The sequence below is a fragment of the Marmota marmota genome, unplaced genomic scaffold (genome assembly GCF_001458135.2).
Source record: "Marmota marmota marmota unplaced genomic scaffold, marMar, whole genome shotgun sequence".
Taxonomy (NCBI): Eukaryota; Metazoa; Chordata; class Mammalia; order Rodentia; family Sciuridae; genus Marmota; species Marmota marmota.
The window spans coordinates 8,036,123-8,062,640 of record NW_025999960.1 but is presented as its reverse complement, the minus strand read 5'-3'; the positions used below and the strand labels follow the sequence as shown (position 1 = coordinate 8,062,640).

Here is a 26,518-nt window from a genome sequence, read left to right as displayed (position 1 = left end):
TTGAGAATGAATGGTAGGGTGTTAGGAAGAAAGCGAAGAGACCGTTAGATGGCTGGTACATCAGTGCTGGAGGCAAAGTGTGAGGGCTGGGCATGATAGAGCAGAGGTGGATGTGTCTGGATATATGCTAGATATGAACAGATGTGGACATGAAGAAGATAGAGGATAGAGAAAAAATAAAGTCATGGCTGTGGTGACTGCTGGGTCAAAAATTTTAGAAGTTCTAGTATTAGGAATGAGAAGAAAGATAGGAAGAGGAAGTCAAAGCTAGAATGTTTGAGATGATGAAGACAGTAATGATAAGGGGGAGGGGTAGAACCAAGAGCAGAACAGTAAAATAAGAGGAAGTATTTCAAGAACCTATGAAGACATAAAAAATGGAAAGATCATCTACATCTATATTGAAATCATCAAAATGTTTCAAAGAAGTAATCTGGAGAGTGTAGCCATGAATGGGTACTAAAGTCTTCAATGACTGAATAGGAGGGCCCAAGAGCTTGTAGAAGGTTCATAGAAAACCTCAACAAGAGGAAATGGACAGGAGAGTTATTGAGGCTTTGAGATGCCAAACAGGCCTTCTGCGGCCAGAGAGGAGAATGTCTTGAAGGAAGCAAGGAGGACTTGGCTATGGAAGGGGCATCAAGAAAACTGGGCAAGGCAAATGTGGTGTCTGAGCTGAGACCACTTAGGTGATGACAGGGCATGAAGGACAGAAGCATTGGGGGAAACATAGAAAAATGGTTATAGTTGAGATAAAATATGAAGAACAAGCTGGGAAGAGAAGAGTTAAGCATCATAGAATAAAATGCTTAAGTTAAGATTTTTTTTTTTAATTTGGAGTTAGTAATAATATTAAGATTCGTAGGCGTTCTTAACCTATTTGGTGTGTCATGGACACTGTTAGTAGTTTGTGAAACTGAGAATATTGGAAATTTTGCTTTTATATGAATAAAATACAATATAGAGCTAAATGAAAACCAATTATATTGAAATGCACTTATACAAAGATTAGAAAGCCAAATATGTGTTTTCTAACACATTATAACAACATGTTTATTGGCACATTTAAATAAAAAGACCTAGAACTAGGTCTAATAATATTTTTGAATTGCTACATCAACAGTTGAAATAAGTTATGAGACTATCTGCAGTTACTCTTGGTGAAAGTGATTTTATATTTGAAGGAATGTTAAAGTTCTACTAGAAATTAGTGAACTTTACAATGTAATTGTTTTCCTCATTCCAATTTCAGGGACTACTCAAATTCTAGTTCACATTCTGGATGTGGTCCCGTTGAGATTGTGATTATAAGTGGGTCTCTGAGAAAGGGGAGAGGATAAGATCCTCAGGAAAGAGAAGGTCAATGAATTGGGAGGCCAGGGCATTATTGGAGGAATCACCTACATCTATATCAGTATTCTAAGAATTTGCCACAAGCAGGCAGAGCTGGACTCTGAAGTATCTCTGGGCTTAGTGTCTTGTGGAGCCACTCCTCTGTAATCTGTACATCTGGGAATGGTCTTGCTTCTCTGTGGTGCTTGGCTTTTGGTAAGAGTCAAGTGTGCAGGGTCTGATGGTAGAAGCAAGACAACTGGCTGGAGAAATTCATACTCTTGAAATATGCTCCAAATTATTTATTTACTTTTGGTCTGGCTCTATAAAATCTGACTCTGGAATGCCATCTGCTTCACTGAACTGCTTCCATACTGTGAATGGCCCACCAAGAGGCCCACCTTCTCTCCTTACCAGAATATGGGAAGTACTTTGAGCCCTGAAAATTCCTTCATAAATCATCAAAGCTGGTCCCTAATGTAATATCAAATGGACCATTTAGATTTGTTGGCATATTACTTTTCAGTTTAAGTGTTTTATGCTCCTCATATGATAGCATTAAAGTTTTTAGTTACATTTGTGAGAAATTTCCAGGCTCTTATTTTTTAACAATGATAAATTCATTTTCTTTTATAAACATTTTTCACATTATGTTATAATCAATTCATGTCAAATCTCAGGAGAGAAAATTTAAAACCCAACTCCCCTTCTCAACATAGGCAATTATCCTTATTTTTTCCTAAGATGGCTATAAAGTTTCCGAGGAAAATGAATTTCAAAATAGTATTTTTATAGTTTTTGCATACATTGATTACAGACCATTTAATTGCTTTACCTCACATATTTATTGATGCTGTATCAATACAGAATACAAAGTAATAAAGTGATGATTTGAGGGGAGGAATAACTATCCTGATATTACATCTTTAGGAATATAGGCTGTTTCTAATCCTTCTGAGTATAAAGAAGAGATATATTAATATTATTTTGTGCCATTAATATATTAACTTTTACAAATACAAATGTGAGCTTGTTAATAATTACAATTAGATACCTAAGATATATCATTATATAAGATTATCCATTTTCTCATTACCAATATTTGAAGCAAATTATTATCCATAATCATTTTGAAAACTTTATGGCAAAATTTCTCATAGTTTGGTATTATACAAAGTGAGACAACAAAATTACTATTTAGTGAACCTGGAAATTTTCTGATACTCAAGATTTACAGAAACAAAACTTATTTATGAATCAAGGTATCTCCTTTAGGCTCATTTCCTGTAAATTTTTTTTTGCAATTATACTGTTTTAAAATGGTAAATTCTTCTAATTTCCAATCTGGTTTTCCAAAGCAGTGATCATATGAGTCACTGTTCATGTTAGGTACCAATTTTAGTTTCTTTAGTAACATTCCTTCCAGACTACACATTCACGGTGCATCTTTCTGATTTTAGTGCACACCCCAAAATGCAGCTTTTAAAGGGAAAGTATTGTCTCAAAGACTTCAGTATTGTAAAATATCTAATCCAAAATAGAAAACAGAGCAAAAAAAACTTTTATAATTTTCTTATACTAGTAATGACTGAAACTGTTCCTTAAATATGTCTCTCCACTTGCCTATGTGAATATTTGAATAGATCCAAATGTATATTTGTAAAGGATAAACTTGTGTTTACTTACTTTGTTTGGATTAGAGTTCTTTCAACTTAAGTGTTGACATAATCTTGGATAACTTGCTCAGTATTATAAATCCTTATTTTAATCTCAGCACCTACATTTATTGGCCATACCTTATTGCTTAAACTAAAAATAACCCTGCCTTTTGAAGATATTGTCCTAGCATATCCATAACTTTCCAACCCTCTTCCTCTGAGTTTTTACAAAGTTGGTCTCTGACCTAATTCCCTCTTTTTCCTCACTTTGAATATTAAGCAGAAATCTTTTTTCCCCTCTGCTCTCTTGTTTATCCACTGTTCATTTTTTTTTGTTGTTGTTGAGATATTCTTTCTTCAGAAATGTTTTGTCATCCTCAGATCAACAGTAAATATTGATCATTTGGGGCAATCATGGAAATCTCATTTTATTAATTTAGGGATAGACTTATGACTTGGTTCTGAATATCATGGGAGAGTGTTTTTAGAGTGGCTTTTGAGAAAGATCCATAATTTTAATATGGACTTTCAAAAGATATGGAGCCTCTTGTTCATGGACATTAATTATAATATCTATATGTGATGGATAATCCCTAATGGTTCTGCAGCCTTTTGCATAAATGGAAGCTTTTGAATAAGGCCAATACTGGGACCTCTCAAGTGGAGAGAGAAGAAAACCTGTTCCATGATTATATTTTTGAGACCCTGATTCTATCAGGACTAATTGTATCTATTTTCTCAAATAATTTTGAATTGAGAATTTATGACTGACCACCAAAATTGTTGTGATTGTATACAGACTCTGTTTTGCTCTTTATTCTTTAACTAAAAGTTATGAATCTTTGTTTTCCTTGATCTCCTATTATATCCTATTATTCTGAAGTTCTCTTTAATTTCCCTATTGTCAGTAAATGGTTCTCTTTCATGAACCTGTTGGTCATGTTGGTATATGATTCTTCTGGTCAATCTAAATATTTAATCATACCAAATCCCCAAACACCTCTCATCTAATCATCAAAAAATTATTCTGGGTCTTCTTTCAAATAGTCTTGAATAACACTGCTTCTTCCGTCTTCCACTATTAGCACACTCGTCAAAGCTGATTTCATGTTTTGCTTGGACTATCATCACTAGGCTCCTCACTACTCTGTTTCCAGAGATGCCCAGAAGTTTTTCCCACCATTCACAAGATGTCTGCTTTCTAGCATATGCTTCTCAAACTAGTGCTCAATGTGGTGAGCCGCTTCTGCCGTTTATGCAAATTATGGTCGCCATTACAAGATGGCGCTGGCTCCGCTGTGGTCTGTGACAAACAACTCCTTATTTGGGAGAGTTGGCGCATGACTTTTCATCACCCTATGAGAAAGCTCCACGTGGCTGCTTTGCATTGGGGCTTGAGATGCTTTATTAAGGCTGGGAGGGGCATCCGAGAGGGAGAAGAAGAACTATCAAGGGCCTGAAATAAACTACTGAAAGAAGATTCCTGAGTGTTGCGTCTTCCTTGCGGGCAAGGGGGCGCAACAGCTCAAAGCTTCTGAAAGAAAGTGAGACTCTGGGTGCTCCCTGAGCTGCGAGCTAACCATCCACTACAGGAGCAAGGCTGGGTCATTCACAGAGTGAGGTTACCAATCATCAGGGCTGTGCATTTGTTCTTGAAGTCTAATTCACAAGATATCACTTTATACAAAACTTTTCCTTCATTTTTCTTTCTTGCCACAAAACTAGGAATTCTGTACAGGTGTTGGGGAAAGGCTTTGGGATGTCACAATTCACTGAAAATAAAGATGAATCATATTTAGAGGTGATATAAATTAAGCTATTGGTGAACCTAGATCTATGTAGACTAGATTTATCCACTTGAAATCTCAATGTGAGCATGCACAATATATAAAAGAAAACCAAATGTTTGGTTATATCAAAATGATTGCAGAGATAGCATTCCTTAATAGTATCTGATTGCCTTTATTAAAAATATAAATTTATTAAATTATGATGATGGATTTATAAGAATGGCATTCAACTGTAGTATTTCTGTCAAAAAATATGCATTCATAATATTCACATGGTCACTTTATTCATAGAAATCTACTTCTCCTGAAAGATAGAAGACATTCACAAAGTTGCTGATGTAGGGATCACTGAATCATATATATCATCCTGTCATAAGGAAAGCAGGATAAAGTAAGCTTAAAACCACCATATGTATTACCTTCTCCTTCCATTTATAGCTTATCGTGTAAGACTAGAAGCTCAGAACTTTGGGTTTGAAAATGCCTCTATAAGACATCACAAGGATGATGACGTCAATATTGCACTTTCATTTAATAACATGTGAATTAACTGTAAACATTAAATCTGTCATCTTGTCACTTTTATAGTGCACTATTTAGGCACCAGAGAAGGGCACATGGGAATTAAGGAGTTAAATGTCCAAAAGTTCTAATCATAAAATGATTTTTTTACCCCTTTTTCTTCGACTGGAGAGTAAAGGACAAACAAAAGACAAAACATGTTTTTCATCACAGTGTTTAAGTCAGTGGCTATGGTTATATAGTTTAACTTAATAGCTTGGAGTTAACAAAAATAGTAGCAATGTTTACATTACATCATCTGTGGTAACATCAGGATAAATTACAGATTTATTAGAAGACATAAAGTCCACAAAATAAATACACAGTAACTTTAAGTCAAATGGAAAAGAGGGCCTGTTCTTTTAGTATCCACCCTAGACTTCAATCACCCCGTCTTTCTGGTGTAAAACATCAATATCTTTTAATCATCTTATGGCAATAAGCCCTGCAATTCCTCTCCTTACTTCTAACTGCCTGCCTGTATATATTTTCCACAATCACCAATATGATTTTTGCAAGTGAGAAAATCTGATCCTTTTAATCCCATGTCAAAGGTATCATATGACTAACTATTTCTGCCCTTAGGAAGAAGTCCAGCCTCTGAAATGTCCTTAAAAGTCCTCCTTGGTTTGGCTGAGGTACCTATTGCCTGTTTGAAACTAAATTAAAAAAATAAGGGCTTAGAATAGGCATGCTTACACATAAATGATAAATATATGATTCTCTGTGGATATTTATGAACAAAGATCCTTGTTATCTGATAGCCTAAGTTTTATAGCAAATATGAATTAAACCAAATTAGCTTACTTAAATTAATACTCAAAACACTATAGCTATCTGTACATTCTCTTCATTTAGCTCCTAATGATTAGAAACAACTAAAGGTTATAAGAAGACAATTCATAATTTCTTAGAGATTTTTTTTGGTGATGAAACATTTGAGGTGTTACATTTGTCTTGATGTGCACTGTAAATATTCCATAAGGAATCATGCAAGTAGTATTCAGGGCAGAAAGAATTAGAATTACAGATTACTATGCCTAGTAAAATTTCCAAGACTCAAATTTGTGGATCAAAGACTCAAATTTGTAGATCAGCACCTGACATATAATGAATGTACCTAATGGGGAAATATATCATTTTTTCTGGAGACCTAACCATAGCCTTAAGTTGCCCAAATTATTCTTATAACTATATTTTTCTCTATGTAGAAATCATAAATGATTCAGCATTCATTTACTAAATGCTGTTACATGCCAAATAGTTCCCTAGGTGCTAGAGATTCCCAAGTAGAACAAAGCAGATAAGAGCTTGTTCCCATAGGGCTTAGATTCAAGAAAGACTGGAGAGAGACAATGAATAACTGTTTGATTTTACTATGCACAGAACACTTTTAAATGGTTATAAATATTATGAAGAAAATAAGACAGTGTTGTGATATGTGACTAACAATTAGAGTGAGGGGGCACAGCTAAAACTGGGGGTGATAATCTCAGAGCAGAAACAAAATGGTAAGAAAGATCCTGGGCTGCCAAAATTCAAAGATCTCCAGGCAGTAGGTGGAGCAAGTACAATGCCTCAACCAGGAGTGACACCTCTGTGTCCAAGAAGATATGGAGGTCAGTGGAGAAGGGAGAAATCACTTAATGGAGATGAGTTTGGCCAGGTCACACAGGGCTTGCAGGCCATGAGAAGGAACTTAGACATTACTCCATGGGACCTCTTTCTAAGAGGAGACTCTCATGATTTGAGTATGTCTGAAAAGACCTCTCTGAGTGTGCATACAGTGGACTGCAGGAGACCAAGACTGGAACTGCAGTAGGACCGGAGAGGAATGTAGAAATGTAAAGACCTTAGCACGTTTTAAGTATGTGAACTGTGCCCACTGTACTGTATCTAATTGTATATTTGTTGAATTAATGAATTAATAGCAAAATGGTTACAAACATTAAATCTAGCAGTATATTAAAATTCTTGGCTACATATTTTGTACACAAAACTGCAATAAAATATTAAAGTATTAAAATTCTTCAAATTTGCAGGAAGGTTTAACATTTCCAGCTACATGCTTTTTTTCATTACAAATAAATTAAGCAATTTGCAAATAAATCCAAACTCAAACAACAAAATACTAAAATGTAACTATTCCCTAAATATCTGACATTTCATAATGTTAATTCTACAGTTTCTTTGTGTACTTACGGTTGGACTAAGATAAATAATAGAAGTTTTGCAAGTAAGAATTGTCCATTAGTTAGGAAACAGAGAGAGGGTTGTCAAGGGGAGAGGAGAGAAGGGAGGGGAGGGGAGAGGAAGGAAGGAAGAGAGGAAGGGAAGAAGGGAGGGAGGGAGGGGAAGACACCAAATATGTTTCTAAACAGGCATACAATGTGTCTTCTATACATAGGCTATTTACACTGGAATGTCCAATTATTTCTATGGTTTACTGAAATTGGCCCATACCACCTTTTGAGAGCCAACTGTTATGTTTTCAGGAACTTTATGAGCAATTGTTAAAAACACCATTATTAAAAGTCAAATTAAATAAACTTATTAAATTAAAAAACTTAAAACAAAGGTAGTAAATATTCAAAATCCATCGCCTCCTAATTATTTTACTACTCTTCAATATCACCAGTGCTCTTGAAGTTACGCCCCTCACATCTGCAGAGGGTAGTACTTTACACTTGGTGGGTACTGAATAAAATCATGTGGGAAGCTTGCAATCAGACATGGTGAGAATATTTACACCACAGATGTAAACAAAGGGCTTTCCACCATCCCCAGAAAGTCTGTTATTGAGCAATTACCAACATATCACTTTTATAAACATGTTGATATTGCTGGCTTGGCTATAGCATTACCAGTTACAGACTGTGAGTCTAAATCCCAGAAACTACATTCAGTTTAAACTGAGGAATGAACGCCAGATTAAAAAACAAAATAGTAAAGGTGCTGGCTATCACAGTTCAGAATATAGAAAAAGCTTCAAAAACAAAATGATATCATTTTCTTTTATCAAATTAGTAATGACTGAAGAGAAAGACAATATTGTTGGAGTATTAAGTGAGAACAACACACATTAAATGACAGTAGGAATGTAAACAGATAAATTTTTCAAAGAACTGCAAAACAGAAGTAAATTGTTTAGTTTCATTATTTAAATTTAACCTGTGGAAAGATCAGTTTACAAACACGCTCTCAAAAACTGATCACTTATGATGGAAAAAACTGAACGGAGTAGAAGTGCTTTAGAGAATATTATGTGTAATTTTAAATAAAATTTTCAAAACCTTGAATGAGAAACAGAATATTTGCGTAACAATTAATGAAAGTTGGATATGGCATTTAATAAAGTTAAAACATAAAATCATATATGTACATAGAGTAACTAGAAATAAATTCAATTAAATATTAACTATAATTATTACAGAGTACTTGGAATATGAATGATTATTTTCTGTTACTTTTAGATTTCTCTAATTTCTAAATATTCAAAAAAGGCAAAATACTAATGTTTAAAATTAAAATGAAAAATTTAAATTCACTACTCAATAAATTTTTGATTTGAAAAAAGTATGCATGTGTTATAGTAAACTGCATGAAAATGTGGCAAATAGGAAGATAGTATTTAAATTATTAAATTGTCTGATATTGTGTTAAGGATATGTTATTGGTTTAATATGTAACATATCATCTATTTAGCTATACATCTGACTTAGCATTATCTAGTATTTCATATTGTCTCATAATATTCTCAAATTAACATTAGTTTTAATTCAGTACAATGAAACCATGCAGATAAGAAAAAAACTCAACTATTAAACAAATCGTAAGAGTTCTGTAGATCAAAAAAGAGAAAAAAAACTGTCTTAAATATACATTCAAAATTAACCAATGATGTGAGAAAAAGAGTTTGCAGAAAAGAAATAGGCTAACACAAAAGGAGACAGAAATGAAGGTAAAGGATCTGTTTTATTATCATATCAACATGTGCAGACAAGAAAAAGGAGTTGTGCAGAGTATTAAAAATCATTCCATAGATTTCCATTTGATATGAGAGAAGTTTGGATCTTATTAAATTATGGTCTAGATTTAACCACTTTAATATCTTATATTTTAAATATACTTTTATATTTAAAAATATTTGGTTTGAAAACACGAATAGAATCTATGTAAGGTACAAAATATAATTGTAGTGGCTGGGGTTGTGGCACAGTGGTAGAGTGTTTACCAAGCATGAGTGAGGTACTGGGTTCCATCCTCAGCACCACATAAAAAAATAAGTAAAAAAAAAAGTATTGTGTCCATCTACAACTAAAAATAAAAAGAAAAAGGAAAACACGATTGCATTCACATACTTAGTATATAGTGATTATAACAATCAAATTAACACATCTATTACCATCTGTGGTATATGTTAGATCCCCAGAACTTGTTCATTCTATAACTGAAAGTTTTTAACTATGCTTTGACACCTAGATAATAATCAACAAGCTTGTGGTATATTGTAACTTTACTTTTGTGACACATAAGGAAAAAAAAAATATCAAGTTTCAGGTTTCTTTGATAATTCAAAACTACTTAGGGAAATGTTGATATTGGTATGAATATCAGTTCTACCTTTACTCTTGGGAAACCATATGGCATAGAAACTTACAAGTATTTAACTGAAATTTGTCTGAAATGACTGGGTTACCTGAAATTTTGACTTGAGACACCACTCCATCTCCTCCATCACTGTGTGCTCGAACCTCTACAACATACTCTCCATCTCTGGGGATGGGAACCTCTATGGAGTGTTTATGAGTTGAATACAGCTTTCCATCATGCTGTCCATCAGGTCTATAGAGTACCTGATAAAGTCCAAAGACATTAATACTTAATAAATTCAAACTAATAAGCAAATGCCCTAATACTAAAATCAGAATGAAAGTACTTACCCTTGCATTTAATAAAAACAAACAAACAAACAAAAAACACTTTAACACATTCACACATGGGAAAATTTAATGTATTTTCAATTCACAGAACTTGATTTCTGCTTCTGGGGGAAGATTATACAAGAAGTTTGCCATCAGAATCTGAATTTTATTTTTTGATATGATAGAAAACAAAGAGATTGGAATTATATGTCTTTTTAAGGGAAAAAACATAAAATGAAAGTTCTTTCAATATATTGAAATAGTCTAAACTTATTCTCTCTTTAACTTTTTTTCACACTATTCCTAAAATTTCGTATTTGATAAATATGAAATATATGATAACATGCGATATAGAGAATATACAGTAACAATCTTTTCTCTTTTACTTTGTTGTGTGTTTAGCACCACTAACATAAACATTGTCAAACAAAACTGAATTCATTATGTCTTTCCTCTTTAAGCTATAATTATTCTAACAATTATATTCTTTAAAAAACAGTTATTTTATGTATCTTGATCACTTAACATAGCATTTCCCTAAAATTCATTGAAGATGTTTTCTCATTTCAAAAAATTTCAGACTACGCCATCTAATTTTGCTATACAGGTAAAATAAGAAAGCTGAATGGAATTCACTGAAATGGCAAAAATTACACACATCAATCAACATCTGTAAGAATGAAACCTGTATGAGGAACATTTTAGTACTCTTGTATACCTTATATCCAGTCACTGTAGATTCATTTGATAGTGCAACGACATGATCCCAGGTGATTATGTAGCGTGAACCAGACCTTACTGAACTGATGATTCTTGGTGGCTGGCTAGGAGCTGTGGAAAGCAGCAATAGGTAATCAGTGATCACCATATCCAAACTCAGGTCTGCAATCTCATTGCATCAGGAAGTATACTACTGATGATAGCAATGGTGACAACACTACCACCACCCAATTTGGAAGAGTGCTTCCTATAGTCCCAAAAAGGCACTAGGCTAAGCACTTGATAGCCATGATTTCTTTTAGTGCACTTAGTGGGCTTGTAAGGTAGAGAATATATCTATGTTGCATTCTTTTCTCTCACACTCCACTTGGGTTTCTTTCTACCACCACTTTTTTTGCAACTGCAATTTTCAAGGTCACCAATCACCTCAGGTAGGCCAAATCTAATGTCGCTGTTCTATTCTTTTCAAACTTAACATCCTTGGAATATTTTACAGAGCTGTACCACTTTTCTTTTTCTTGAATCTCTTGTTCTTTTCTTAAATGCATGGTATCTTACCTTGATATTCTTTCTACCTTGGTCAGAATTCTTTCTCATTAATTTTCATGACCTAGATCCAGGTCTTCTGCTCAACTTCTAAATGTTGTCATGACTCAGAACTTGATCCTGCACATCCTTCTCTCCTCTGTGTCTAAATCTTTCCAAAGTACCAAAATCAAGTCAATGGTTTTAAATACAATTCTAATTATAACCCTCTATTCTCTCTTGGACTTCCAGACATGTGTGCCCAAATGCCTATCTCTACTTGAACATCTGAAAGACTTCTTGAGTGTAATGTAACCAAGATGGAACACTTGCTGTGTACTTCCAAACCTGCCTCTTGTAAGTCATTCCCATTCTTTTTTTTTTTTTTTTGAATGACACAACCAAATTCCCAATTTGTGAAGCAAAAATTTATTCAGATCAGCTATATCACCCATGGCAACTCAAATTTACAGTTAGAAGTCAACTATACCTACAGAAAATATACCACTTTTGTCTTCATTACCACTCCATGCTAGCCAACCGCAATCCTCCTCAACTATTGAAATGGCCTTCTGATTGGCTTCTCTATTTTCTCTTAACACTAATCATTTTCTACCCCAAAACCAGAACGATATTTTTTTAATTACTCTCTGCCTTAAAATCTTGCAATGTATTCATACAACATTCTTCCTATGGTCTGTAAGATACTCCATAGTTTGACCCTAGGGTACTTCCTTCTCCTCACTTCATAACCTATGCCCTGGCTCTATTGGTCTTTCTTCAGCTAAAAAAATTAAATATTTATCAGAGATTTTATTTGATTGTTTGTCTGTTTCCTTCAAGGTCTGGCTTAGTTAGTCTCTTCTGTATTCTTACCACTTAGAATAGTGCTGGGTACATAGTCTATTTCTGATGAGTGAATTAATGGAAACAACAACAAAGGAATGTGTGCTTCTTTTACAATTTAGAAAACTGAGGTTTAAGGAGGTCAGACAATTTTTCTTTTATCACACATTTACTAAGAGGCAGACTATATCTTAAACCCACGTCTGACACCAAAGTCTGTCTCTTACCACTATATTCCATAATCTCATTAGGAGCTTCTCTGTCTCCAAGAGCATTTTATAAATTTTCAAACCCTGGTACTAATCATACCTAGGCATTCTTGCAAAAGTCCCTAGAGTCCTGTGTGTGAATTCTTCTTTTTCATATATTCAACCTGGGTTCAGGAAGAGAGATATCAGGGTAAATCTGAAGAGACTGGAATGACCAGAGACTCTGAGGAGATTAGGTGGTCTTGATATATGAACAATGGAAACATACAGTAATATGAGAGTAAAAGAAATGCTTCTGAGATTTAACTTGTATTTGCTTTGTGTAGTGATGGTTTATATATCAAGCATAGAAAAATGAGCAGAATTTTAATTTTCTGATGCTGTGAATACATTTCTCTAAAAAATTTAAATTAATAAATACAGAATGCAAACAAATTACTTATCTAATGGTACAAAACTTGAAGCAGTCTTTACAAAGGGAAGCTATTTAATTTTATTGCTTTAATGGAACCTTAAATGTATGAAGACATTCTTCATATTTTCTTCAATATCCACAACTAATAATGCTTTAAATGAAATCTTGTGTTATTGTAAAAGATATCACTGGAAATCAAACTTGCTCCCACAATAAGATAGGAAAGTTCCTTCAAATGTCCCTATTTTATGACTGAATCCAGTAAGAGTTTTAGAAAAGGCTAAAAAAGACACTCACGTGCTTTCCTGGTGAAGGTCTCAATCACATCACTTGGAGGGCCACACCCTGCACTATTGCAGGCTCCAACCTCCACCAAATACTGAGTGTCAGGCAGAAGATTCTCCAATCTGGCTGAGTACTCTTGACTGGTGACCTGAACTCGGTGTGCAGCTGCTTCTTTGTCATGGGCGGCCCAATACCGAATCTGCAAACATTGAAGAGTAGTAATATTTTTACCATAACCCAGATTCTTCAGTTGCGAAAGTTCTTTTCCATTGGTTCTGTTACACTGATGTTGGTTGAGCATCATATTCTCAAGTGTTACATTACAGTCTTACCTTTCTGTCAGTCTTAGAAAATGGCAAGGTACATATGCAGTTCTGATGAAAGCATCAGGAGCAAATCAAAGCCTCACTTCATTGGTTGAAGAAGTTTTTACACTGACCAAAATGAGACATAGAGAAACCAGATTTCTACACATATGACTTTATCTTCAGTCTATAAAAGTGATCTCCTTGGAAATAATTGCCACAATATTTTTTATCACTTATTTCCTGCTTTATTTCTGTTATGTGGTTTCAGACTTGTTATGAGTCACTGATAAAGCAATTTAACAGGAGTACAACTTTGTTTGACAAAAGCAGTCAATATGTGGCCTAAAATATGCCCGAGTAATCTTTCTTCTAGTTTCTTTCAAAGTTTGCATGTAAAATTGTTTCCTTCCAACCCTTATACATGAATCATAAAGAAATATACCAGATAACTTGATAAGCTTTATAAACTTAAAATAATTTTAAAAAATTTGTCCATGTTATGATTAGAAATAATGACTTCTGCCAAAGGATTATAGTCTTCCTGTCTCTTAGTTTAAGAAAATTTATAAATTATAATTTAGATTCTTCAAATATAGGCTTTTTGGGGGAGAGGGCACAGTAATCTATAACTATACCTAAAGTTTAAGTAAAAAAATAGTTGTTTATAAATATGTTGGTATTTTATATATTATAGATTCCCATTTATAAAATTATGAGATTTTAATTTCACAATTAGTTCAAAATCCTAGATAAAAAATATCTAACATTAAAAGAATCCTGAACTTTTCATTCACATAAATACATATGAAATCATATAAAATGGAACAGGGTGATCCAAATTCAAGATGCAAGAGCCCAAAATAAGCTTTATATGTAGAATAAGTAAATTTCTGAATAAGATTACTGTTTATTTATTCCTCTGTAATGTTTTTATTTTGTTTACTAATGCTAAACTTTTCTGATACAATAGTATATTTTCTAATGACTGTAACAGACACTCCTTGTCATTTTCATCATCAGACCAGAAGGGTATTCTCAGACTGAGAAAGGTAAACAGAGGTTGCAAAAGCAGCTGTTAGCTGGCAGAAACTTACTGGTCTTCTATATGGGACAAGAGTCTTCTGGTGGAGGCCTGGGTTTCTCAGGCTCTAAGAACACTCATCTGAGCAGAAGCAAAAGGCCTCCATCTAAGTGAGTGGTTAAGCCAGACAATACATAAGGCCTATTCCTTACTAAGCAGAAGAGAAATAAAATGAACATTTAGGTTCTAAGGAAATGCCAGGCACTATATTAGGATCATCCACACACACTGTCTTCTCAACAAACATCTGATGGTAGAATATATCCCATCTTACAGGAACTACAATGGAGGCCCCCATGATTCCTGAATTTTTATAAGTGTGCTTATTGACTGAGATGCATACCACATTTTAAAACATCTTTCCTTTAGAAGAACCCAGTTTAAAGAGGAGAAGCTTTTAAACTAGATGACTATAATGAAAGCAATTTCTATGTTTTATATTAAAATGAGTCATCTTCTTGAAATTTCATGATACATTTGGCACAACAAAAGGAAACAAAAAAAACTTCTTAATGTATTCTTTGTAAATTATCCTGAATGACCAATCCCTTTATTCCTCTGACTCTGGCAGGAATCTGTGTAATAACAGTCTCCACTGAAACTCATGGCCAATCGAAGCAGTGACTTAGCATTCCCTTGTAACTTGGGAGCAGAAAGAATCACTGAGTGTGCCAAGTAGTACTCCCTTATTTCCTAGTTTCCAAATATGAGGGTTATATAGCATTTTCACATGTATACTCAACCTTTACAAATAAAAAACCTGACACAGAATGATTTGTTTGCATAATCAGCCTCTTCTTAAGTATATATGAACATATTTATGACTTATGTTTTCAAATAATTCTAAAATAAATAGAAGTGGATGGATATGTGTAAAATATGGCATTATGATTTCTGTCTGAACTAGATGCTGACTATGAAATTGGAATGAATTTCCAAGTAGATGATAAGTTTGGTCTCTTGCATCTTGATCTTCATGCTGAGTTTTTCATTGTGGTGAAGAAACAACATTAATTTGTGTGAAAATTTGTTTGGCAGGGAGTGGGCAGGGGCTACAACCTGAACCATAAAATAGAACAAATGTAATGCTCTTGGCTAATCAGTAGGGAGACCAAAAGAGACTCTATATGAATTAATGGGAGGTTACATTATCATTATCAGAAAAGCAAGGGAGTAAATAAACAAAGCAGGTCCACACTTTTTTGATAGTTGACCTTAAATTTCATTTTCATTTGCTGGAGTAACAAAAGTTGTATTTAATTTTTTTAAATATTTATTAATACATTTCAATTATATAGAATATTGGGTGTCATATTCATACATGCATAAAACATATTTTGATTATTGCTATCCCACTACTACCCACCCTCCACCACCCCTCCTCACCCTCCACCACCCCTCCCATATCCCCTAATTCCCCTCCTCATCACTAAGCCTCCCTTCTATATTCTTGTTGTCTATTTTTTTCTAGATTTCACATATGAGAGAAAACATGTGATTCTTTCTGAGTTGTATATTTATTTCTATTTAATGCATGGCATTTACGCTTATTTACATGTTGTTAAAAGCCCCACCATACTCAGTGTCTAGTACTTACTCATAATAGCATATTAAACCATTATAGAATTGCCTCATTACTTGTCTCTCTGCTCGGATAGATTATAAGCTTAGTGATGGGAAGTGTATTATTTTTGAACACATTATATGCTAAAATTGAGAACTAAAAAGTGTGTGTAGGACTTTGTTTTACCTGTGGTACTTACTCATTCATTGAACAAATATTCATTAGATTCCCAGTTTGTACCAGATAATGTACTAAATGCTGATCATGTGGTAGAGAACCAAAGAAATGTGTTCACCTTCATATTTCTTATTTAAAAGTTAATCAAGGAATAAAAGTGCTTAAGTTCATATATAATTATTAAAATCATTGATAGATCAGTGTTTAATTTTGTTTCAAGAAAATTTGTACTCTTCATAAAAGTATTAAGAAGCGGAAAAAAGCCTCAGAAAAAAACTAACTCCTATTTTCAATAAGGAAAAATTGTAATAAATTTATGAGCTACAATAATGTCACAAAATAGTGACAATAGTGTTACAAAAGCAACAATTATATCCCTTCTACACCTTTGTGAAGTTCTCCTACACCTTTGTGAAGCTTTACTTAGGGGAGATACAGACTAAGACAGATGCCTTCTCCAAAATAAGAACATGAAGCACTTCCTAAACATCATTTTGTGCTCACTCAAAAAAGCAACAATTATATCCCTTCCCAGAAAAAAAATGATAAATTTGTAAGAAAAGCAGCCCTTTAACCTCATTTACTTCAAAGAGAATCAGAATAAAATAATACATGCTACCAATTATGGAGTGCTTGAAGATATTTAGCATTTCCAAAAACTAGCTTTGTATCATTTTATTATTTGCTACTTCTGTAAACTTTCGTATCAATTTCCAAGTTCCCTCCTTTAAATTGCAAATTTTATCTATCCAAAAGTAATCGATGACATGTGAATATTCCTCTACTTAATATAAGAATCAGTATCTTTTTACTAAAAAAAAAATCTACATATGATATTTAAGTGGAAAAAATAAGAGTAACCAAAAAGGAATAAATCTCTAAAGAGATATGATGACTTTAAATTATCCAGGTCCCAGATCAAGTATTAGCACACTTTATGACTATGAATGTCAATGATATAAATCTTTCAAAATCTATTTGCATACCACTTGGGAACTACTCAAAGTTCCCTTTCATTTCAGCCACTGGTACAGAGACCAAACAGAGCTAAGCAGGTTTCAAGCAGCTTTCCACAAATACAGGACAACACTTCATCTCCTCAGAGCTCCCAACATCACACTCCCTGCCTAGAGTCAACCTGCACCTCAGGGTGAAGCTCAGTAGGCCCAAGAGGAAGAGGAGACAATGCCTATGGCTCCACCTTAATCAAGGGGAAAGGGTGCATCAGTGCTTCCCCTTTCATCTCAGGCAGGGCAGTCCTGAGCCACATTTGTCAAGTTTCTTAAAGATCTCAATGCTGTCCACAGTGGCTGCCAACAAGATAAAGCTCCTTTGTTTTTAAGTTCTTTCCTGTCCTGTTTTATTTGCCTTTCCCTCCTGTCTGCTCCCTTGCATCTCATGTAAAATAAATAAATAACAATAATAAAAAGTCCCCTTCTTCTACACCTTTGTGAAGCTTTGCTTAGGGGAGATACAGACTAAGACAGACGCCTTCTCCAAAATAAGAACATGAAGCACTTCCTAAACATCAGTTTTTGCTCACTCATAACAACTTAACCTGTAAGAACACTTCAGAAGAATATTTGGGACTGTTAATCTTTTAAGATGATTGCACAATCAATTATCTGCATTAATCTCCAATTCAGCTACCAAGAGTTTTCGCATTCATTATTTCTGATAGCCTATTTTTGCTTATTTTCATTAAATTAATTAAGTGAATATTTTACCTGCTGAGTGAGTAAATTAAGTCTTTTGTGGATTTCTGGGAAGGAGACCAAAGTTACTGAAATGACTTTGAGAAGGAATTTTTGTGGTTTTCTAGCTCACCTATTCTATAGAAAAACTCACTGGGTAATTAAATTGGAAATGGGGAACTTTTTAACCTGACTGCCCCTCCCCCAAAAAACCGTGTGTGACCTTTAAACTTTCTACTGAGACACACTTTAAAACCACAAAAAGACTAATTTTGGACCCAATTGCCTATAGTGCTCATTGAAATCTCAGCCTTGAGATGCGGTTAATCACCAGGACTCAACTTTCTCAACATTATGCTTTATTTGGTATTTTAACATGTTGCTTTTTGCATATGTATATTTGTAACTTAGATCCATCATAGTTTTCATAGAAAGTGCAGTGGGGGTATTGATTTTCCTGATCATCTATCTTTCTAAACTACTGGCTTCTTTCCTACTTTTAAAATAGAAATAATAGCCATATTATAGTCAGTAAAAATTTCCCCCCATATATTCATGGGACATTTCTCATGGGAGAAATAAATGATACTGATTTTTCTCTTTTAAGATCTGTGCTTATCTTTGATATTCGAGGTTCTGTGTGAAAGGCTTAAAAGGATTTCAAGAAAGACTGAATAGAAACAATAATTGAACAATTTACTTCTAGCGTTTTAAATCTTCTATTCTCTGGAGATGCAAGACAATTATTACAAATGTTTGGAAGACTGGAGACCCTCATCTTTAAAATGGAGAAAACAAAAGCGGCTGTCCCCTAAGGTTGTGTAGATTCAATACAATGAGCTGGGGTTCAGCATACAAGGACTCAACATATTGGTGCTGTCTTTCTCAATATCATCCCAATCATTTCAGCATTGCCATAGTCATTTCCAAAATACCTAATGGCAAAGAACAGGAAAACTCTTAAATGTGGATTATTCATTTCTTCCAAGCAACAATTATGAGGCAGTGGTGACTCTCTCAAATTTATAGGTGAGGAAACTAAGGAAGTTCAAATAAATCTCCCACTAAATTCCTAAGTAACAGAGCTGTAATGTAAACCTGTGTCTGGTCAGCAACAAAGCTCATAACTTTCTACTTGATGTGGTGCTGCAAAATGTCAGAAGTCTATGAAACCAAATTCCCCATGGCAGACACTTTTTTTTTGAAATTCCCATTTCAGAAAATCTCATTTTCTATTATTTGAGAATCTTTAATCCAGGGTTACTTCCCAATCAAATAAAGCTTGTATTCTGATTATTGTCTGAATTATTGGTATCAATATATGGTTTCTTACTTTATATTTCTTTTGTATTCTCTACGTTGAAAATAATAACATAGTCAATATAGAATTACTGGAATAGGGAAAGATAGTATATAATTCTATAGGATGTCCTTTAATAAAGTGAAATATATATTTAACACTTTATCTCAATGAGATGGATTATATATTTAATTTCATTCTCATTAAATTTTTCATTTATTAAAAATGAATAATATAAAGAATGAAAAAATCCTGCGGTGTAAAATTGGATGTTTTAAGGACCAATCATTGATGTCTTCTCGCAGTTTACATCTTGGATTTATTTATTATGAGGATTTGTGACATCTACAGATGTCACAAATCTCTCTCTCTCTTTCTCTCTCTCTTTCTCTCTCTCTCTTCCTCTACCTCTCTCCCTCTCTCTCCTTTTGTACTATGTATAACTGTCGAGTTAGTAAATCATGAGCACTGTGTATTCCCAGTCTGTCTGCTCCTTTCATTCCTAGTCCCCTCTTATCTGCTATCTTTATTATAATTTCAGCTGAACCCTTGCAAAAATTACCTGAAGACGCTCTGAAATCTAGCCAAATCATGAACCACGGTGTCAAAACAAAACAACAACAACAGAAAAGCAATTCCTATTAGTCTGGGTGTTTCTGTTTAAAGACTTGGGTTGCTTATGTGTCTGCATCACAGAAACATGGTCTTCAGAGAGCCAAAGGTTAACATTGTATTCAATCATACCTCATTATTCCTATCAATACTCAATGAACACGTATTTGGTGCCTGATATGGGCACAGCGTTATTCTCAGTACTGAGAATAGAATATATAAAAGCCTGCCCTTATGGAACTGATATTCCATTCACAGATGGAAAAGCAGAGCACAAGAATTGAGAGGGCAAGCTAGCTGGGGGGCACCTCCAGAATAGCAGTCCTGTCTACTCACTGGGCAAAGCAAAAGGAGATCTGTGGTGTGGTATCAAGCCCTAACCTTAAGTCAGAAAATCTGAGTTCTAGACACTGCCCTGCCACTGCTTGTTAAGAACAACAGAGGAAACATGTCGAATCTTTTTGGAATCTAGTATCTGTTTGCTCATCTGTGAAGGCAGGTGATGCCAATCCCTTTATTCACTTACCCTATGTAACCAAGTTTGAATTGTGTTAGCATTGTGTTGAAGACCCCAACTACCTTCCTAGTTTCCCATTTCCAGTTTTCACTCCCCTATGAAGACAAACATTCCCCTTCTTACCTGGCTAATTCCTATCAGTTCCCTAAGCCTGGCTTCATGAATTTCTTTGGGACATTTTGATTGTTGGCGATTCCCTGCCATCATAGGTAACATTTAAGACACATATCTGGTAAATTTATAATGGTCTCTTTTAAAGGAAATTTTAGACTTGGAACTGCTTAAGTGAAATAAGATGACCATGTTGAGGAAGCTGATATAAATTACTAAAATGCTTTCCAAAAAAACTTGATATTCACCAGCATTTTATGACAATGTTTGTTTTAAAATACCTTGGCTAACCATGAGTGTTATTACTTTAGGTTTTGTTTCAGCCAGTGGTTTGCTAGCACATAGGTCTCTACATCCCTTCTGGATTAGCCAGTTAGGAACACTGTCTTACTCTTTTCTTTTTCTTTTTATTGAGACATAATATTTTTACATCTTTATGGGGTACATTGTGGTAATTTAATCATATACACAATGTGTAATAATCATCTCAGAGTATTACCTAGTTTACTCTTGACAATTAGCTTATAAGCGCCCAAAACACTAAACATACAAAATATAATGTTAGTTGCTCTATCAATTAGTGGGACCCAGGACATTATAACATGCAATTATTTAAATGTATGTTCATGTGTTTATGAATAAATGCAATGTTTGACAAAAATTGAGCTCACCTGATAACTTTCCACTATTTTTTCTAATACATGCTTCCAATGTACTGATATCTCAGAAGATGATAAGACTTTTACACCTACTTCTGTGGGGGCTTCACTGGGAGCTGAAATTTGATGAGAACATTACATTTTAGATACTTATATAAAGAAATTTGAATAAAACTGTTTGCTATATGAATTAATTAGAACTATCACATTTTAAAAATAAATTAGTTTTACTATATCTTCCTTTATTTTTATTATGTTTATTTTTATTATTACTATGTACACACATTTTCTTACACATGAATGATAATGTATACATATAATTATTCATGCACTTTGACAAATTATAGAAAGCTTTGTGGATTTACATGATACCTTTGAACAAGAAGTATATTAATTTGTTTTTATTTCACCCAAATGATATTTTTAAGAAGGCCTCCTTATGTAAATTAAAACTATATTTATCTATTCTACCTTACCAAAAGAACTTCAGTATTTACTATACAAATTATTCATTATAATGAGTTTTCTCCTACTTGTTATTCATATGAATTAACAATACATAGCAATATAATTAATAAAACTTTCTTCTTTTATGTTCAAGCTAAGAATTAAAAAAAAGAATGTATGATCCTTTGAAACAAGTTGTGACATCCACTGTTTCTTGGGCTCAGGAAAGCTTTTATATGTCTAATCTTACAACTGGGCATCAAGTCAAATATGTATCAAAAAGCCTCTGTTCAGGGAGAAAAAGTAATTTACATCCATTATGAAATTTACACAAAGAAACCAGGGAAACATTTAAGCAGGGGTGATCAATTTTTATTGTCTTTCATTAAAAAGGCATAATCCTATTTAATGTTAAAAAAATGTCCTACATATGAATACTGTTGCCTTTCCAAATCAAGGTAAACATGTAGCACTGTGATTGATTTCTTAGAAGTAGAAGATTAACAACTTATGCAAGTTTCAGCACATGCAAGTTTTATGAGACTCATGAAATATTTAGGAAAGGAATATAATTAAACACAAATGGCCATGACTCCATAGATGACAAGCATGGCCTTTTGCCTAGAAGCTTACTTTAGCATCAAATACAGCAGTAAAAAATGATATTGGATGAAAAGATAACTTGTAAAATACTTTTAACTTTCATTTTCTCCAGGAGATGTAGTCATGTTTTTCAAGTTATTAAAACTGAGTCAAGTTATCACATTTCTGCTGAATAAATACAGAAATAGAGAATGTAAGATTTGTCATCAGGACTTTTCCATGGCTTGATTATAAACAAATTATTTCTGCTTTTTATTCTTTCAAGGTATTTAGCTGAGCTAAATGACTCATGGCTGCCTTTCACATGTGCATTCTTGAATACATATTATATATGTTTAGAGTATGTAACATGATGCTATAAGATACATATACAACAAAATAACAGAATTGGAGTATATGGCTCATAAGATTATTTGAATACACATTATATTTTTGAACAAATATGAAAGGTAATGAGTCTATGACTGAGGATCATATTGGAGAAGTTCAGTTGAATTCTAAGGGACAGCTCTGTTTATTTTGAAGTAACAATAATGTAAATTGGATAAACCACTAGATGGAGGCTTTTTTTTCCTCAAAGAGAGTAGAAGAATACCTCACACAATTCTAGTTCTCAAAAATCTTTCATTTGAGTGTTTGCAAGGGAAAATTGTCTAAGGGTAAATGTATTAGATCAGAAGTCAATAAAATCTCTATTTGCTTCATTAGTCATTAATTATTTACACAGTGCACATGAGTAAGAAGACATAATGTGGACATTTTATCAGTTTTTAACAGGAATATAAATTTAAAAATCTTAGCAGCTTAAATAGGAAATCATAGGAAATAAGGTAACTATGTTAAAAACTGTATGTCATTTACTATAAAAGTCCTCTATAAGCACGATTAATTAGTTTCTAGAAAAACATAGAGCCAGTATCAATATTTTTTCCCTAAATGGCCTATAGGACAAAACTTTTCCTTTAAAAGAAAAAAATTTCAACTGATTTTCTGATTCCTCTTTTATATAATCACGTTTAGATACCCATTAATAAAATTTCAGCATGCTATTAAAATTAAAAAGAAAACTTACTTGAATGCTGCAGTCACACAAATTTTGTGTTATAATTTTGAGCAATTTTATAAGCAATACATATATTCTAGAATCTTATGTAGTAGTATGCACTATGCACAAACATAAGTTCCAATCCAGTTTTGGAGAATTTTGACAATCACGTTATAATTAAGAGGCAAGGAACAGGAGTCTAGTCAACTACATTGGACATGATCTAAAGGATGAACAAAAGCATGAGTAACTTGTCATTTATGTGGAGAGACTGACATTTTACTTTGGCTCAAAATGATACTCATTTGCGAAAGGTGTAGTACTATAGAAGGATCTTAATAAGTAAGACCTTAAAGAAAACAAACTGAATGCCAAAGAATTAGATTCCATCTGCCTCACCACATTGGCAAGGCCTTTGACCTACCATCTTGTGCTGAATTAATGACTGCTATGAGGCTGTAGGGTCCATCTCCTTTGTTGTTGAAGGCTTTCACTTTGACTTGAAATGCAGTAGAAGGGCTCATGGTTTCATCTTTATGGACATATCGGCCAGTGTCTGGATTAGTAACTGTGACTTTTTTCCATTCTTCTCCATCAAATGGTTTAAATGCCACAATGTAACCAAAATTGTTACCATAGTGGTATTCTCTTGATAAAGGCTAAATAGAGGTTAAAATATTAAATAGGTTTTAATGATAAAGTTAGCAGTGAGAAAAATCCTATGAGAATAAATATTCACATAGAGGCATGCTTTCCCCTAAAATGTATTTGCTCATAAGTTAGTACTGGGAGAAAATGCCAGAGCAATATCATGCTCAACATGTGATGACCTCATTTACCAAGAGGCAACCTTGCTATTTCTCAAACACCCTAGGGGCTCCTGCCTTGGACCTTCCTATTTTCAATTTCTTCTCTCTGAGATGTTCTTCTAGATGCAATCTGATTCCTCCCAAGCTTTCTTGAGCCTTCAAGAACACTGATTCTCAGGCCCTATCCTTGGAAACTTGATTTTGAATTTTAGGAGAATTTCTAATTTTAAATTTTTTCACAAAGCTCATTTTATTGGGAAGCAGATACCCACAGGGTTTACAAAAACCATGCCATATGGAAAAGAGTACGATGTCCTGATTTTTATATTTCCATTTTGGGACATTATATTGACAGTAAAACTCGGAAATAAATAATTGGAGATTCAGACAAGCAAAAAACAGGATTTTATTTTTTTTCTTTTTCTTTTTCTTTCTTTCTTTTTTAATCTTGCTTAAAAATCTATTTAAGTGCCAAACATTATATATGACTCCAGAGGACAGAATAAAGTCACCTGAATATGCTCTTACTTAATAAATCAGTCTAATTCATGTAAAGACTAAAACCTGTCTTTTTTCTTGTGGTCTTCAAATCCTTTGGAGCCTAAATTGTGTTCCTCAACTATCTGCAGTAGTTAGACATTAAAAATGTGTACTGTATACATGAATTTATGGAGTGTTACCTGGATAAGTGCCAGATGCCTACTTCAGGTAATTCTGTGCTATCACAGTCTTCCCCACCCCCTCCCAATTTTCCTCCCACCTCAAAAATCCACAAATACTATATCTGATATAGAACTTCTCCTTTGGATTAAGAAAATGTAATAAACTGTTTGGATCACTCAGTATCAGTCCCCTGGATGACTTCTAAGACTCCTCTATCGTGATGGATTACACTAGGAAGAAACAATCTTCAATTTAAAAAATGGGTTTGGATAGAACGTTTGCAAATTGAATCTTTGGAGTTCAGATTGTCCAGAGAAAAAGTTATAAATTATAACTGGGTTACCAGACCACAATGAATTTAAAATATCTCTGGAATCAGAGAGTTGAATATTTAATCATCTATGCTACTGCATCCCTTGGTGTTCAAGATCCTATTTTTGCATAGGATCTGCCCACCTTAGCCTTTGCAAGCCAGAGAAAGAAAAAGAAGTAATTCACTCTTGTTTGTGGATTGAGAATTCTGCTTTGTTTTGAATTTATTTCAGAAAATAAAATGTGTTTGTAGTTCAGTATAGAAGTACCCTATAATATGTTCAGTTCAATCAATACTTACTGCCCATGTTATTGTCAGCTCTCTGTTGCTTCCACCCCCACCTCCCACATCTGAAGGAGCCACATTTGGTGCTGAAACAAACAAACAAACAAACAAACAAACATGAAACAACAAAAACAGAGACTATGTAATTTTTTTCTGATGATAGTGTTCTTATTTACCACAGAAAACATGATTTTTTTCTTTCACTAGGAAAAACAAGCTGCCTGCATGATCCCACTCAATTATAATAACAATGGCTCACAGTAGCTGTAATAATCTGTTTTACTGCCAAGATAAAAATTGACTCCATGCCATAGGAAATGTGCCGGTTTCCTTCAGCAAAGGAGAGTGAAGCAAACTGGCCTCATCCATCTTTTGTGTGGTGTGTCCTTCCATTTAAAATGATTTTTTAAGATTATATATACTGTATTGGAAAATATTTTAGAGCTCTCACTTGAAACCCTACAAATTTCCCACAACTTACTGTTTTGCCAGTTTTATACTTCATTCTACAAAATAAATATTAAGATTCCATACATTTATATTAACATTGGATAATGTTTCCCCAAATATGTGGATATAAGAAAAATGCAATAAATCTAATATTATCTCTTATGCTCTCACTTCCAATTCCTAAGTCTCTTTTGGAAGCTTGCCCCATCAGTGACTCCAATCCTTCTGTTCCGGAACCTCTTACATCATCTTTCAGTCTCAATCTCTGCTGGAGAGTTTTCTCACTGTGCAGTCTCTCTGCTCTGAAGGACTTTCTTGTAATGCTGCTTCCCTCTTAATCCCCAACCCATCACACCCTTTCCTGTCACTGAAGTGTGTGAAAGAATGAATACATGACCGTCTTTTGTATTCATTACATAATCACTTTTTAACAACCCCCAATCTGTTTCCACTTCTTCACATTCCTAAAATCACTATTTCACAAAATTGATCTTAACTGCCAAGTCCAATGGGTTCCTTTTTTTTTTTTTTTTTTTGATTTTCTCACTCCTTGAAATCCCTTCAGGGTAGACACTGTATCTTGTTAGATGTGTAGACATGGCCTCTAACTGGAG

General features: G+C 33.8%; 1 protein-coding gene across 9 annotated transcripts in view; it reads right to left on the bottom strand.

Moving 5' to 3' along the window:
- Cntn1 (contactin 1) overlaps positions 1-26,518 on the bottom strand; it is a 333,868-nt gene that overhangs the window by 26,383 nt on the left and 280,967 nt on the right. For all 9 annotated transcript variants that reach the window (XM_048802545.1, XM_048802548.1, XM_048802543.1 and 6 more), the window contains 6 exons: positions 25,470-25,540; positions 23,809-24,043; positions 21,302-21,405; positions 13,279-13,465; positions 10,985-11,097; positions 10,041-10,197 (listed from right to left, as the gene is read on the bottom strand). In XM_048802545.1, the coding sequence (XP_048658502.1) occupies positions 10,041-10,197; positions 10,985-11,097; positions 13,279-13,465; positions 21,302-21,405; positions 23,809-24,043; positions 25,470-25,540 (867 nt within the window). The remainder of the gene's footprint in view (positions 1-10,040; positions 10,198-10,984; positions 11,098-13,278; positions 13,466-21,301; positions 21,406-23,808; positions 24,044-25,469; positions 25,541-26,518) is intronic.